Here is a 15,755-nt window from a genome sequence, read left to right on the forward strand (position 1 = left end):
CAGCTTAAACTCTCCTTCCTCTGACTTTTGCCTCTTCCTCAACCTTAACCACAGAGCCCTATACTCTGTAATGTCCTTCCTAAAACCCTCTGACTTTCTGCCTTCCACTCCTCTTTGAAGGCCCTCTCTTTCAGAGGGTCTTACCCACACCCTAATCAGGGAAGGACAGACACCCAAATGTGCACCTTAACCAGGTACGGGACATACCCATGTCCCCACCAAACTGGGCGGGGCACACATACAGCAATTCTAATCAGGGATAGCACACTCGCAACTGCTCCCTAACCAGGAGGGACAGGCACACCTGCTCCCACCTGCGAGGGATACGTACCATGTTTTTGTCGTGTCCTGAGAATCAGTTGAGGTAAGAAGCTGATATATTTGTGTGGAATTCACTTTTCCTAATAACAGCGTCTCTGCATCTGCAACAGACATAATAAATCAGATTATAAACTGAAAGCCAATTACTGTAGAGAAAGGTTGAACAGTAATCACAAAGCTGGTTTAACACACCGATGACTGCCTGTATTAACTGTCAAAAATGCAACAATTCAATAGCATTAGGCTTGTGCTTGCAGCCTGCTTAATCACTCCAACCTTTAGCCTTTTAGTGGGTTTTATAAATCAGGAAGTGCTGATCCAGCTAACAGTGACGGAGTGTCACAATTGGACTTGGTGCCCTTGGCCAGGTTCCTATTGCTGCTCACTATCTGGTAAACTCTACTAGGATGAGCAGATGGAAATGTTGGATCAAGAGCAACTACAATGGAAGGACACAGTACAGCAGAGGTGTAATAACTCAGGAAGCCCGACTGAAAAGGAACATCATTTATTACAGCATGCAAAGTGAAACCATAACCATGGTGTACCACACTGGTCCCTGCCTGGGACAGGTAGTACTGCATGCTGAGTCCTGGGCCTACCATTTAAAAGTCTTTGAAATAGAAACCCTACAGTGCAGAAGGAGGCCATTCAGCCCATCGAGTCTGCACCGACCACAATCCCACCCAGGCCCTACCCCCACATATTTTACCCGCTAATCCCTCTAACCTACACATCCCAGGACTCTAAGGGGCAATTTTTTAACCTGGCCAATCAACCTAACCCGCACATCTTTGGACTGTGGGAGGAAACCGGAGCACCCAGAGGAAACCCACGCAGACACGAGGAGAATGTGCAAACTCCACACAGACAGTGACCCGAGCCGGGAATCGAACCCGGGATCCTGGAGCTGTGAAGCAGCAGTGCTAACCACTGTGCTACCGTGCCGCCCTAATGGGTAATGAGTTCCAACTGGAAGCCATTGCGTGTTACCAGAAGAACTCGTACTTGACCAGTCCCACAGGGAGATCAATCAATGATTCTCCATGGACATGTGGGGGTTATTACAAGGAGTAATATCACTCAAATAATAATCCCAAGGTCCAGGCTAATGTCTTGAGGACACGGGTTCAAATTCCACCCGAGTGGAAACTTTAATTCAATTGATTGAATTAAATGAGAATAGGGCCTGCGTGGGATTGTGGTCGGTGTAGACTCGATGGGCCAAATGGCCTCCTTCTGCACTGTAGGGATTCTATGATTAATTCTTTAAAAATCTGAAATTGAAAGCTGGTCTCAGTAAAGGTCCCACAAGATAATTAAATGTTGTGAACTCAGTGCTATCAAACTGGATGGACCACCTGGCATTGACTTAGGCACCACAAACAACAGCAGCACACCATACCCAGTTGACCATCCAAATTCCTCCTTCCAAACATCTGAGGGCTTGTGCCAAAATTGGAGAGCTTTCCAATAGAGTGGTCAAGCAACAGCCTGACATAGTCATACTCACCAGATCATACCTTATATAGACATATCCTAGACACTACAACCATCATTCCTGGGTATGTTCTGTCCCACCAGCTGAGCACGGTGGTTGTCCTGGAGGTTGTCCAGGACAGAGTTGCCCTGGAGATCCTCAACCTTGCCTCTGAACCCCATGAAGTCTCATGGCATCTGGTCAAACATGGACAAGGTAAACTCCTGCTGATTACATAACACTTCTTCAACTCAGTACTCCTCCATACTGAGCATACAGTTAATGTTTTGGGTGATGATGTTCTGATGAAAGGTCATCGACCTCTTATTTCATTCTACACAGATGCTACTTGAGCTGCTGAGTATCTCCAGCATTTTCTGATTTATTTCAGATCTCCAGCACCTGCAGTGTTTTACTTTTGTATTAACCTGTATCTTTATTCTTCCTATAAATATTAATACATTGGCCATATTTTTGGTTGCTAAAAGATGACAGTGACTGAGAGGGTTAGGGTTGAGTTTAATCCTCCCCACATGTACAAGTCACTGAATTACGATCAGGAGCAGTCACCCTGAGCTTTCATTTCCTTCCTCATTCTGGTGTACTGGTTTCAATTGTAGCACACTTACCGTCAACCTGGCCAACTAACTAACTCAGCACAAACCAGGGAATGACTCTTACAGCTTTCTGCTCAGGACCAAATCGACTCTTTTGAGCAGTTAGTAATTCAGAGTGAGCATTTTGAAATCCAAAATAGGAGGTCAGCACTACAAGGGTTAACGAGCATTGGGTTGAGGGTAATCTATCCTGCTGTGAAACAGGACAAATGTGCCAAGGAAGCCACAGTCTCAGCAAGTCCTTAGAGATGAGCCTGACTCTTCATAAACAGCCTGTTTATGTTTCTGTATGGTAAATGGCATAGAGTTGAAAACATCCAAATAGACCAGTCCTAAATTGCATTTCCGTGCCTGTTGTGAACGACGGGATAGTTTGAATCTGTGGGCTTACATCCTGTGGGAATCAGGCTGCCTGTATATAAAGTCTGCTCACTTAGCAGCCAGCAGTAATCTGTGTGTGTGTGTGAGAGAGAGAGAGACAGGCAAAGAGAAAGGAGGCTTTGCACCTCTCCCGCCCACCCCCCCATCTCAGTCTCAAAACTGTTCCCTCTGCCTGTGAAGAAACAGGTCACCTCAAATCAAATAAATCAGCATTCAACTCTGCTCCAGGGCTCAATCCTTAAATAAATACAGCTGGGCTCTATAATAGGCTGGGAAATGTTTTGGTTGGATCAGGACTCCTGCTTAACGGGGAGAGATGGGAATGTTCCATTGGAACTGTATGTGATTAGAATCAGATCCATACTGGTTATATGCATTCATGTGATGAGGTTTTGCAGCTGATGGCATGTTTGATTCATGGTCAGGAATCCAATATGCTCTGCATCATTTCAGCCTTTTGGCTTCCATGCTGTTGCTTTTAGATTTCAGAGACAGTCCGTAACACAGGTGCCCAGAAAAGATAGCATCGAATGGACTCGAGCTCAACCTCCATTCAGGCCTCTTCAAGGAGGAATGATTTCGGACTGACATTGTGGCTGCGTTCTGCAGTCACAGCCAGTATGAGAGATTGAAGAGACTGGGACTGTATTCTCTAAGGTTTACAAGAATGAGGCATGATCTCATTGAAGCATATAAATTCTGACAGGGCTCGACAAGGTATATGCAGGAGGATGTTTCCCATGGCTGGGGGGGGAGTGGGAAGTGGGGGTCTAGAACCATAGAACATAGAACAGTACAGTGCAGTACAGTACAGGCCCTTCGGCCCTCGATGTTGTGCCGAGCTTTGTCCGAAACCAAGATCAAGCTATCCCACTTCGTATCATTCTGGTCTGCTCCATGTGCCTAGAGGGCACAGTCTCAGAATAAGGGGCAGGCAATTTAGGATTCAGATGGGGAGGAATTTCTTCACTCAGATGGTGGTGAATCCTTGAAATTCTCTACCCCAGTTTTTCCACCCCGATTTATATGTCAGAGATGCTGACAAAGACATATTAAATATTAGTGCTAAAAAAACAGGTGCACTTTTAGTGATTAAACTATAACACATTTAAAAGCATATGTAGGAGATCACTGCATAGGATGCAACCCTATGGGTGAAAAAGCAGGGTTAAGACTCTAAATGGCTAGCTAGTGCAAAGAGCAGAATGGACCGAATGGTTGATTCCTGCAGTGTAAGGGTTGTGGAGGTTGTCATTGAGCATGTTCAAGATAGAGATGGATAGATTTCTAATTATTAGAAAAATCACGCATATAGGGATAGTGCAGAAAACCGGTGTTGAGGTCGAAGTTCAACCATGATCTAATTGAATGACAGAGCAGGCATGAGGGGCTGAATGGCTTACTCTTGCTCCCATTTCCTATGAAGTAAAAAAAAATCAGGTGGTTTCCATAATCGGCACATTGAAAATACTTTGGGGCGAGCTTTTACGTTCCGTCCGCCACGGGAATTGTAGCGGGCGAGGGATGGACCATGGAAAGGTCCATTGACCTCGGGCAGGATTTTCCAGTTTTGGGGTGAGCGTGGCCGAAAATCTCCCCCTTTGTGTCACAAGTTGTAACTGCTTTCAAGAAAGATATATGATGTTGTTACATATAACGGTCAGATCAATTTAATGTGAATAAATCACAGGATCTTGATCTCGGGGCGGCACGGTAGCACAGTGGTTAGCACTGCTGCTTCACAGCTCCAGGGTCCCGGGTCCCGGCTTGGGTCACTGTCTGTGTGGAGTTTGCACATTCTCCTCGTGTCTGCGTGGGTTTCCTCCGGGTGCTCCGGTTTCCTCCCACAGTCCAAAGATGTGTGGGTTAGGTTGATTGGCCATGCTAAAAAATCGCCCTTAATGTCCTGGGATGCGTAGGTTAGAGGGATTAGCGGGTAAATGTGTAGGGATATGGGGGTAGGGCCTGGGTGGGATTGTGGTCGGTGCAGACTCGATGGGCCGAATGGCCTCCTTCTGCACTGTAGGGTTTCTATGATCTTACACAGCAGGAACAGGCCGTTCGATCCATTCTGCTCTTTGCGCTAACTGGTCATTTAGAGCCCCACCCCTGCTTTTTCACCGATAGGGTTGCATCCTACTCAGGGATCTCCTGCCTATGCTTTTAAATATGGGAAATCATTTAGTTTAATCATTGTAAGGGCACCTATTTCTTTTATTAACACGAATATTTAATCGGCACTTGTCAGCATCTCTGACATATAGATGGCGGTGCAAGGACTGACTTAAGTCTCAGTGACCCTGCAGTGAGAAGAAGCAGAAGTTGTCCAATTTGACTGTCTGAAAGTCCCCTGATTTCTCAGAATGAATTTCTGCTTTGTTGACATGAAGTAAAATCTGTCTTTTTATGGTAGTTGGGGAAAGAGATGAGTCAGTGAGGAATTTGTGAAGATTGTTGTCCCATCTGACTATACACAGCATAGAGAGTGAGTGTGACAGGGAGAGATGCCCCAGCATACCTTTGAATGTACAGTGCTGTATTTCAGTGCTGAGTTGGCATCAATTGAAATAGCCTGAAAAACCTATCATCAAAGTGGCTAGAGAATGAAGCACCAGTAGGCCCCAGGGCTCCAGTTGCTGAATGAAGCAACAAGATTTCAGCGTGGGTATGCAGTGACTGTGGTACTGGGCGAGAAAACCAGAGCTGAAACTCCACCACTACAGGTTGTGAAATGGCGCAAGTCGGTCGTATGTGGGTTGGCACCAGAATTGTTAAATTTACCAAGATGCCCAAAAGCCTATTGGGCTCACTAATGATGTTCATCATCGCTCCTAGTCAAACCAACATGTAACCCCAGCCCCATACGTAATAGGGGATCAACAATAAACTCTTGCCTTCTCCACAGCCAAAGTGAAAGCTAAAAATAACCGATAACGAGCCAATCCTATGTAAGGTTTAATTGCCGCTTCTAAACATTTAGCAATGGTCTGCGTATACCTGATCAAGATGATCATAAGCTGAGTTGTTCAAGGCTGTCACCAACTGAGCCTTTTGATCCATGTTGCACCAGTTTTCAAACAAAGAAAATGAGAAAGACTTGCATTTACAGAGCACCTATCATGACATCAAGAAATCTCAAAGCGTTTATACAGCCAATGAAGTAGTTCTGAAGTGCAGTCACTGTTGTAGTGTAGGAAAATTACATTAAATTTGTACACAGCAATGTCTCACAAACAGCAATGAGATAAATGACCTCATAATCTGTTTTGAATGACGTTGGTTGATAAATATTAACTAGGACACCAGGGAGAAGGCACCCTCCTCTTCTGCAAAATAGTGTCGCTGAGTCTTTTAGTTCACCTGGAAGACAGATGGGACCTTTATCTAATGTATAATAATAATTAATAGCATTAAAGGGAAAGCTTGATAGCTAGGCAGCGAGAAAGGAACGGAAAGATATGATAGGGTTAGATGAATGGGGGTGGGAGGAGGCTCACATAGAACACAAATGCTGATATCGAGCCAATGGGTTGAATGGCCTGTACCTTTGATGTACGCTCTGGGTAACATTGCATTAAATATGCAAAAGCTCATTCTTAAAATGGCTCCTCCGACAATGTAGCACTCCCTCTGTATCTCACTGCAGTGTCAGCCTAGAGTCCTTGCTAAAGTCTCAAGCAAGATTAAAATTGAACCCACAACCTTCTGACTCAGAAGAGTCCCTTGAAATGGATAAAGCTGGTTGGCAGGCAGGAAGTAAAGAGTTGGCATAAATGGGTCTTTTTCCGATTGGCAGGCAGTAACTAGCGGAGTACTGCAGGGAACTGTGCTGGGACCCAATTGTTCACGTTATATATTAATGATTTGGACGAGAGAACTAAATGTATTATCTCTAAATTTGCAGATGATACAAAGTTGGGTGGGAGGGTGAGCTGTGAGGAGGATACAGAGATGCTTCAGCGTGATTTGGAAAGGCTGATTGAGTGGACGTATGCAAGACAGACGTATAATGTGGATAAATGTGAGGTTATCCACTTAGGTAATAAAAATTGAGAGGCAAATTATTATTTGAATAGGTGTAAATTGAGAGAGGTGGATCCTCAGTGAAACCTTGGTGTCCTCATGCATTAGTCGCTGAAAGTAAGTGTGCAGGTACAGCAGACAGTAAAGAAGGCAAATGGTATGTTGCACTGACCATAATCCCACCCAGGCCATATCCGCATAACCCCACATATTTACTCTGCTAGTCCCCTGACACTAAGGGGCAATTTAGCATGGCCAATCCACCTAACTCGCACATCTTTGGACAGTGGGAGGAAACCGGAGCACCCGGAGGAAACCCATGCAGACACAGGGACAACATCCTCCACTACACTTATTGCTTTGATGTATGCTCTGGGTGACATTGCATTAAATGTGCACTAGTTCACCAGATTCTCCATCTTATTCCTGTACTCTGTCTCATCATTGTTTTGAGATCTGACCCACTACGGTGGTGTCATCAGCAAACTTAAAAATCGAGTTGGAGGGGAATTTGACCACACAATCATAGGTGTATGAGGAGTATAGTAAAGAGCTGAGGACACAGCCTTGTGGGGCACTGGTATTGAAGATGATCGTGGAGGAGATGTTGTTGCCTATCTGATTGTGATCTGTGGGTTAGGAAATCTAGGATCCAGTCGCAGAGGGAGGAGCCAAGCCCCAGGCCATGGAGCTTGGAGATGGGTTTTGCAATAATGGTGTTGAAGGCTGAGCTGTAGTCTATGAATAGGAGTCTGACATAGGTGTCTTTGTTGTCTAGGTGTTCCAAGATTGACTCGGCCCAAGGAGATGGCGTCTGTTGTAGACCTGTTGTGGTGGTAGGCAAACTGTAGTGGATCCAGGCAGTCTGGGAGGCTGAAATTGATTCGCACCATGACTAACCTTTCAAAGTGCTTCGTAATGATGGATGTCAGAGCCACCAGACGATAGTCATTAAGGCACGCTGCCTGGCTTTTCTTTGTAGAAACTGATAAAATTCTAACGGGGTTAGTCAGGGTAGATTCAGTAAGAATATTTCTGATGCTGAGGGAGTCCCCTACTGGGGTCATAGTGTGAGGATAAGGGCTAAATCTTTTAGGACTGAGGCGAGGAGAAATTTCTTCACCCAGAGAGTAATGAATCTATGAAATTCAGTACCACAGAAAGTAGTTGATGCCAAAATATAGTGTGATTCCAACAAGGAATTAGATATAGCTCTTGGAGCTAAAGGGATCAAGAGATATGGGAGAGAGGCGGGATCAGGGTATTGAATTTGATCAGCCATGATCAAAATGAATGGTGGAATAGGCTCGAAGGGCCAAATGGCCTACTCCTGCTTTTTTCTATGTACGTTTCTAAGTTTGTCCCTCCCACTGAGCCTTGAGTAACCAGAAGTCTCAGTTATGCTGCAGCAGTCCCGGTTTTTCAGTCAACGTCATGATGACCCAACAGTTTTCTTCAAATTGTTCAAACCTCCCACTTTTGACTTTTCCCTTTGACGAACCATATCAGAAATTCCCGTCAGCACTTCACCCATCCTTTCCTACAACATCAGTGACTCTTCACTCCTTCCCCTCAGGCCCCTCAACTTTACCCCTTGCATTCTATTTTCTCTCAGCAAACCCCCCAAAAAAGCTACTGTGCCACAATGCATTCTGGGAATCCGAATGCGGCCCACTCACTGACCATTAAATGGCTGCGCTGAACACTCCCACGTGCTCAGAAATCCTTCTCACTGGCATCAATACTCAAAAGGAATCAGACTTTGGCTGATGACAGAAGATTGATGACAGTGTCCTCCAAACGTGAGCTGCACCTGCACTTCTATAATTAGTCAGACAATGGCACAGTAGACATCAATAAATCAGCTCTCAGGAAGGTAGCACAAAGTTCGGATGAGTCATTACAATTCAGCCAAACTTCTCATTGAAAGATAGTGTGCTTTCCTTCTTGTGGCTCTGGGTTGGGTACAAACAAAATCTCTCTTACTTGAGGTATGTTTCCCTGTATAAAATCCAACTTCTGGCTGAAAATTTTTATTTTTAAAATTTTTACTCCATCCGTAAATTTACGAAGTCAATGTTCAGATGAACTAAGCAGACCCATCCATTGACTCTGTCTACACTTCCCGATGACTTGGAAAAGCAGCCAGCGTAATCAAGGACCCCAGACATACTCTCTTTCACCTTCTTCCATTGGGAAAAAGATACAAAAGTCTGAGACCATGTACCAACCAACTCGAGAACAGCTTCTTCCCCGTGCCATCAGACTTTTGAATGGACTTATCTTATATTAAGTTGATCTTTCTCTACACCCTAGCTATGACTGTAACATTATATTCTGCACCCTCTCCTTTCCTTCTCTATGAATGGTATGCTTTGTCTGTATAGCATGCAAGAAACAATACTTTTCACTGTATAGTAATATATGTGACAATGATAAATCAAATCAAAATTAAGGTCCCCACGAGAGAGACAAACAAGCCGACAAGTTAAGGCACTACACCCCATCTTGGGCTTGATCTGACGCTTGGTCTTAGCCAAAAGGCTGAGAAGTGAAAATGTTTGAAGTACTGAAATTTGTAAATTTGGCAGAGACAAGATTATGGTTGGGTATGATGCTGCCACACCTTAATGTCCTTGCTAACAATGGGCTGGTGCCTTCAGGTGGTCTAACCAAAGACTCATGAACCATATTAAATATTCATTCCCACAACAAATACATTGTGAGCTAAATACTGTGGCACCCTGCCCGGAAATCACCGTGACGAAAAAGCTTTGTTGCCGACAACCTGGAGATTGCCTCAATAGGCAGCGATCGGGCAGAATGAGTTAGGAGATCATTCTTGCAATTAATTTAAAGAAACCTTCCTGCAAATTGGAACATTTCATGAAGACGTTTGAGTTGGTGTCAGAATGGGGTTGTCGGCTCTGGCTGGACATGTTCTGAGAGATGTCATCACATGATTTCCATTTTCAATTTACCCTCCCCCAGACTCCTGCCATCGGTCACCTAGCCCCACCTTCCCAAGGCTTTCGATGTGTTCCAGTTTTGAAAGTTGAAAATCTGATCACTTTCATTGAACTGTGACTGGCACAGGAGCCACGCAGACTGTCAGTGTCAGTTACAGAGGAGCGGTTACACACAGCTAACATCTTGACCTGTGAAGAAATAATGGGTTGAATTTCACGCAGAGAGGGGAACGTGAAATTGAAGGAATGGGATTGCCTCTAGGTTCCCATCCACCGTGACCACACAGTAATTTCCCACTGGGGTTGGCAAGGCCTTGGACAGAATTCATAGAATCATAGTAACCCTACAGTGCAGAAAGAGGCCATTTGGCCCATCGAGTCTGCACTGACCACAATCCCACCCAGGCCCTACCCCCATATCCCTATATATTTTACCTGCTAATCCCTCTAACCTACGCATCTCAGGGGCAATTTTTTTAGCATGGCCAATCACCTAACCTGCACATCTTTGGACTGTGGGAGGAAACCGGAGCACCCGGAAGAAACCCATGCAGACACGAGGAGAATGTGCAAACTCCTCACAGACAGTGACCCAAGCTGGGAATCGAACCCAGGTCCCTGGAGCTGTGAAGCAGCAGTGCTAACCACTGTGCCGCCCCAATTGAGACTCTTAAGTGGCCAATTATTGCCCACCCAGCCTGAATTTTTAGTGTGGCAGAAAGATTTAACTGGTGTGACGGGAGCCTGAAAATGAACGGGCTTCGATCTCTGGGTTGGGGAGGAATGGGTGCCTCCACCTGAAGCCCCTTTTTGACTTTGGCGCCCCGCTTAAGGTCCACCAGACTTCCTACCACTGCCCAGCTTCTCTCCTGACCATCTGCTTTGTGCCACACCCAGGCCTTTCCTACCCACCCCTAGACCCCGAAAACTTACCTCGTGGTCTGGCTCTGGGACTTGCGCTCAGGGTTCCTCTTGAAATTCCACCTCAATCCAGTGCAGCTCTTGTCACTGCAGCGACTAGTGCGCTGCCAGCCAATCTGATTGGCCAGCTGCTCTGTGTTCCCAGTGGTGCCAGGATTGGACAGTAGCCACTGCTGGGATTACAAGCAGTCCTGACAAAAGTAGAAGTGATGGAGTTCAGACCTCAAGGTGAATCTGGGGTTTGGACAGGCCTGACTGACAACCGCAGAAAGGGGGCTGAGGGAGGGAGGGTGTGGCGGGGGGTGAGGTTAGAGAGACTGGTGGGGGAGGGTGGATACAGGGGCCTCCTAAAGGAGGAACTATTCCTGTCCGACAGCAGCCCACACAGTGAAAACTGCTGCGCTACCCGCCTTGCCATCAACTTCCCCTGCTGCAAGTACAATATAATTGACCATTGATTGGCCATTTAAGGGCCACAGTAGACTTCAGGGTAGATGAATTGTCTGAAGCCTTCCCTGCCCATCACAGTATGGGAGACAGGTTGGGGACCGGCGGGAAAATGGGGGGAAAGCCACCTACTTAATTTCATGAGATTCCCCTTTCCGCCTTCAAATACATAAAATCCAACCCCCTGAACTTTCCTTTGCAAGTGAAGGGAAAGCTGACAGCCATTTCTCTACGAAGAATGATGGAAAACTAGGAGCTTGTGGCTATTACCAAGCAGTTATGGAGTAGTAATGGCCGTTACCTGGAACTTTGTCACCCACTCTTCAGTGTGGGGAGTGGTAAAGTGAAGACCGCCAATCATGTGATTCACATCTCCAAAGATATGACTGTTACAGACAACAACTCATGCAGGAGAAACAATCTGCTGTGAGACTGCCTAGCCAAGGTCCTGACATCTTCCCACAGCTTCTGATCTTAACCTGATCCAGAACGGTTTGAGGATATTTTCAGAGGTTTTATCCTATGATCTCCCAATTCTAACTGTTACACCTTCACTCCCCAGTATTGCTTACAGAACACATCCATCCTTGCCACACAGCAGTTTTATTACCTAATAAATGATTGTAGCCCCTCAATGAAAACACCCCCAAAGTCAAATATATTGGGAGAAAACCCCTTTTCTTGTAATATTTCAATGATTTTTCTCCCAGCTTGCAGCAGTGTCCAGGAGATTGAATTTCAATTCCTGGAGATGTTCGAAGGTAACGTTGGTGGGTTGGTGACCCCCATGTGGAAGGAACACCAGGTAGAAGACAGATTGGCCTTCAGTGACATTATTGGGGCTGGTCTGCTGTTTTAGCCAGAGTCTAGTGAGGAGGCCGGTGGTGCTACATCATTGAGATGAGTTTCCTTACAAGAAAGATGGTCCAGGCAAGTTCAGGCTTGCTTGCCTGCCCTGGGTTCCTCTCAATCTCCTTCCCGATCACCGAGCCAAATGCAAAGGAACAATCCTTCCATTGCAAATAGGAGATAGCCTCTGCAGCTGAGGCCAGGAAAAGAAAAATCGATGCTCAATCTAAACCCTCACCCAACAGTACAGATTAACTTCATTACATAAATGTGGAAATGTAGCTCCTTAAAAATACATAAAAATCTAAATAACTCAAGAATTTGCATCTTACCAAGAATATTAATTGAACTTGAATGTTTTGCATAAAGGCTCTTAGACACCTGCACACAAGTCAGCTGAGAGTGAGCTTGCTGCCAACACCCTGTTAGCAGTTGCCCCTGTACAGTGAAACTGAAACAGTTTTGTAGCAGATCTCCTGATCAAAGCATTTTGCTAATCTATTTGCTCGTAAAATCATGTACTTATACATAGATAGAACAGTACAGCACAGAACAGGCCCTTCGGCCCACGATGTTGTGCCGAGCTTTATCTGAAACCAAGATCAAGCTATCCCACTCCCTATCATCCTGGTGTGCTCCATGTGCCTATCCAATAACCGCTTAAATGTTCCTAAAGTGTCTGACTCCACTATCACTGCAGGCAGTCCATTCCACACCCCAACCACTCTCTGCGTAAAGAACCTACCTCTGATATCCTTCCTGTATCTCCCACCACGAACCCTATAGTTATGCCCCCTTGTAATAGCTCCATCCACCCAAGGAAATAGTCTTTGAACGTTCACTCTATCTATCCCCTTCATCATTTTATAAACCTCTATTCACTAAAAGTTAAAATCAACCTCAAGGGCAAGGGCTGGATATGGTATGTACTCAGTCTCCTGTAACCAGCCCCAAATGATAAGTACGTGAGTAGTGTATACTCACTCCCAACACCAGCCCCAGAGCAAGTGGTAGGTTTAGGGCAGGATAGTCCGGTCCTGCTGATGATAAGCCCCTGTCGTGGGTTCCCCGGCGGCAAAGGGTGCAAACAACAGGAAACTCTGTGATAGCGGTGGGACCAGAAAATCCCCGCGCCGGCCAATGGCAGGCCACCGACACCGCTGCAGAATACGCCATGAGGCAGGGGGCCAGAAAATCCCACTCTCCCCCTGACACCAGCCCCTGGGGTTGAATAAAGATTTTTATTACACCACTTGCCTACCATAAAGAGGAGGCACTTTTTCTTTATTCCTTCGTGAATAAGGCCAGCATTTATTGCCCATCCCTAATTTCCCTTGAACTGAGTATCTTACTGGGCCATTATCTCCTCAGTGTACATAATTCCAAATTTCATCCACCATCTGCAAAATCTGACATTTTGTAATAGCTTCCCACACAGAGCATAATGATAACAAAAATTAAGAGTGTAATCGCAAGACATTTTTTCACTCAAATACATGCAACAATTCTGGGATAAAAAGCTAGTCTCAGTAATAGTGAACATGTGATGACTGGATTGTTGTGAATGCCCATTTGCTTCAGTAAGGGAACAAAATCTGCCATTGTTACCCAGTCAGGTCTATATGTGACCCCAGACCCACAGCAATGTGGCCAATTCTTAACTGCACTCTGAAATGGCCTAAAACAAGTCAACACTGCTGACAAGGTATGGAGGCTCATTACTTCCTTGCGATAACATTACAGATGGGTGTTAAATGTTAGCTTTGCTCGTCACACCAACATTCCGTTGACAGTGACCGGACCAGAAGATCCCACTACCAGCCAATAGCAGGGGGGAATGTCCCATCCAAAGCCTTTGAATATTTATAAGGCAGAGGTGAACAGATTTTAGTAAGCAAGGGGGTGATAGGTTATTGGGGGTAGTCAAGATGTAGATTTGAGGTTAGTATCAGATCAGCCATGATGCTATTAAATGGCGGAGCAGGCTTGAGGGGCTGAATGGCCTACTCCTGTGCCTTGTTGATGTGTAAATTGGTTGCTGTGTTGCCTTATATTACACTTCAACTTACTTTTAAAAGTCGTGATACATAAATGCAGGTTCTTTCTTCTTATTACCAGAACATGCTGAGCTTAAACCTATAGATTGCCATAGGCAAGACCCAAGGGTGGTTTGTGGATGGTAGAAAAGGAGAAAAGCCAGATTCTGGTCTTTCATGGCATCTACATGCACAGCACTTTTTTGAAAGGAGCACTTGCCAGCTGTCAGAATGGGCCATCTGACTGATTTTTCCCCCTCTCAATCAAGGGGAGGCCATAGGCGAGGCAAAAAATCCCTCAATGCCCAGTGATTCACCACTTCAGAATTCCTGATGCACGTTCCCTGCAGCAGAATACTTGTGCTGGGAGTGCAAATTTGTAAAATATACCCTTCCGTGCCAACTTGCCAAGTCAAAAAAAAAGCAACAAAGAACAACGCTGGAAAGGCTGCATGTCCCCAGAAGTCTGTACAATTATTTATAGTCAATTAATCTGTTTATAATTAAGAAGTTATTTAAAATACATCTCCTTAAAGGGGGAAAAAAAGCATTAAAATAAATTGTGAAGGTAGCAGAGGATACGGCACTGCAAAACAATTCCTAAATAGGTAAAACACTTCAAGTTTCCATCAAACCACTTATCTACTTCCTTTTCTGTCCAACAGTGTTTTTCATTTTGTGTCATCTTCTTACAACTTATCAAAGTCAAACCAGTTTCCTGTTTACCATCAGACAAAGTTGTGGCAGCAGCTTATGTTTTCAAAGCACTGTGGTTTGCTGTGCAGTGGCAACTGCATTGCTCATTTGATCAATAACCCACTAAGGAGTTCAGCAAGTTTTGCTGCCATGCTTTTACATGGCGTGTCTTTGAAAACCTTTTTCTTTATGTTCCCACCACTCCTAGTCATTGCCAGGGACAGTGTCATTAAATGGTCCAATCTTAGAATCTTAGAAACCCTACAGCACAGAAAGAGGCCAGTCGGCCCATCGAGTCTGCACCGACCACAATCCCACCCAGGCCCTATCCCCATATCCCTACATATGTACCCACTAATCCCTCTAACCTACGCATCCCAGGACATTAAGGGCAATTTTTTAGCATGGACAATCAACCTAACCCGCACATCTTTGGACTGTGGGAGGAAACCAGAGCACCCAGAGAAAACTCACGCAGACACGAGGAGAATGTGCAAACTCCACACAGACAGTGACCCATGCCGGAAATCAAACCCAGGTCCCTAGAGCTGTGAAGCAGCAGTGCTAACCACTGTGCTACCGTGCCGCCAAGAAGAATATGTTTTCGCTTCCCGAATTTACACCCGATCTGCTCCTCCATTCATAAGAGCACTCTGTTTCGTCTCCCAACCTTTACCCTACAACTTCTATCAGCTAATTGTTGCCTGCAGGATCCAGCGAGAATTGAACTCGCGACCCCTGGTTTACAAGACCAGTGCTCTAACCACTGAGCAATCTTATTTTTCAATAGCCAGGACAATAATCATTCCAAGAAGAATTGCTTGGTAGCAATTAAAAGTAGAAATCAAGGCAGATTTTTCATTTTAACCTAATTTGAGACCCTTAGGATTACAAATGGGAACAGTCAGCATGAAAAGGTGCTTGACAAATTTGTGTTGCTTTGAAAACATTATATTGGGATAAATCAACATGAAGCACATAACATCATTTGCACATGAAGTTTGTCAACAGAACA

General features: G+C 45.1%; 1 protein-coding gene and 1 non-coding gene across 8 annotated transcripts in view; both read right to left on the minus strand.

Annotated features, from left to right (window-relative positions):
- The window catches only part of limd2 (LIM domain containing 2), a 113,051-nt gene that overhangs the window by 20,054 nt on the left and 77,242 nt on the right, over positions 1 to 15,755 (minus strand). For all 7 annotated transcript variants that reach the window (XM_078223736.1, XM_078223734.1, XM_078223737.1 and 4 more), the window contains exon 2: positions 332 to 422. In XM_078223736.1, coding sequence (XP_078079862.1) covers positions 332 to 334 — 3 coding nt within the window. In that variant the 5' untranslated portion in view covers positions 335 to 422. The remainder of the gene's footprint in view (positions 1 to 331; positions 423 to 15,755) is intronic.
- trnat-ugu (transfer RNA threonine (anticodon UGU)) lies at positions 15,449 to 15,516 on the minus strand. The gene has a single exon. It is a non-coding gene; the product is annotated as a tRNA-Thr (tRNA).

The sequence above is a fragment of the Mustelus asterias genome, chromosome 11, assembly GCF_964213995.1.
Source record: "Mustelus asterias chromosome 11, sMusAst1.hap1.1, whole genome shotgun sequence".
NCBI lineage: Eukaryota > Metazoa > Chordata > Chondrichthyes > Carcharhiniformes > Triakidae > Mustelus > Mustelus asterias.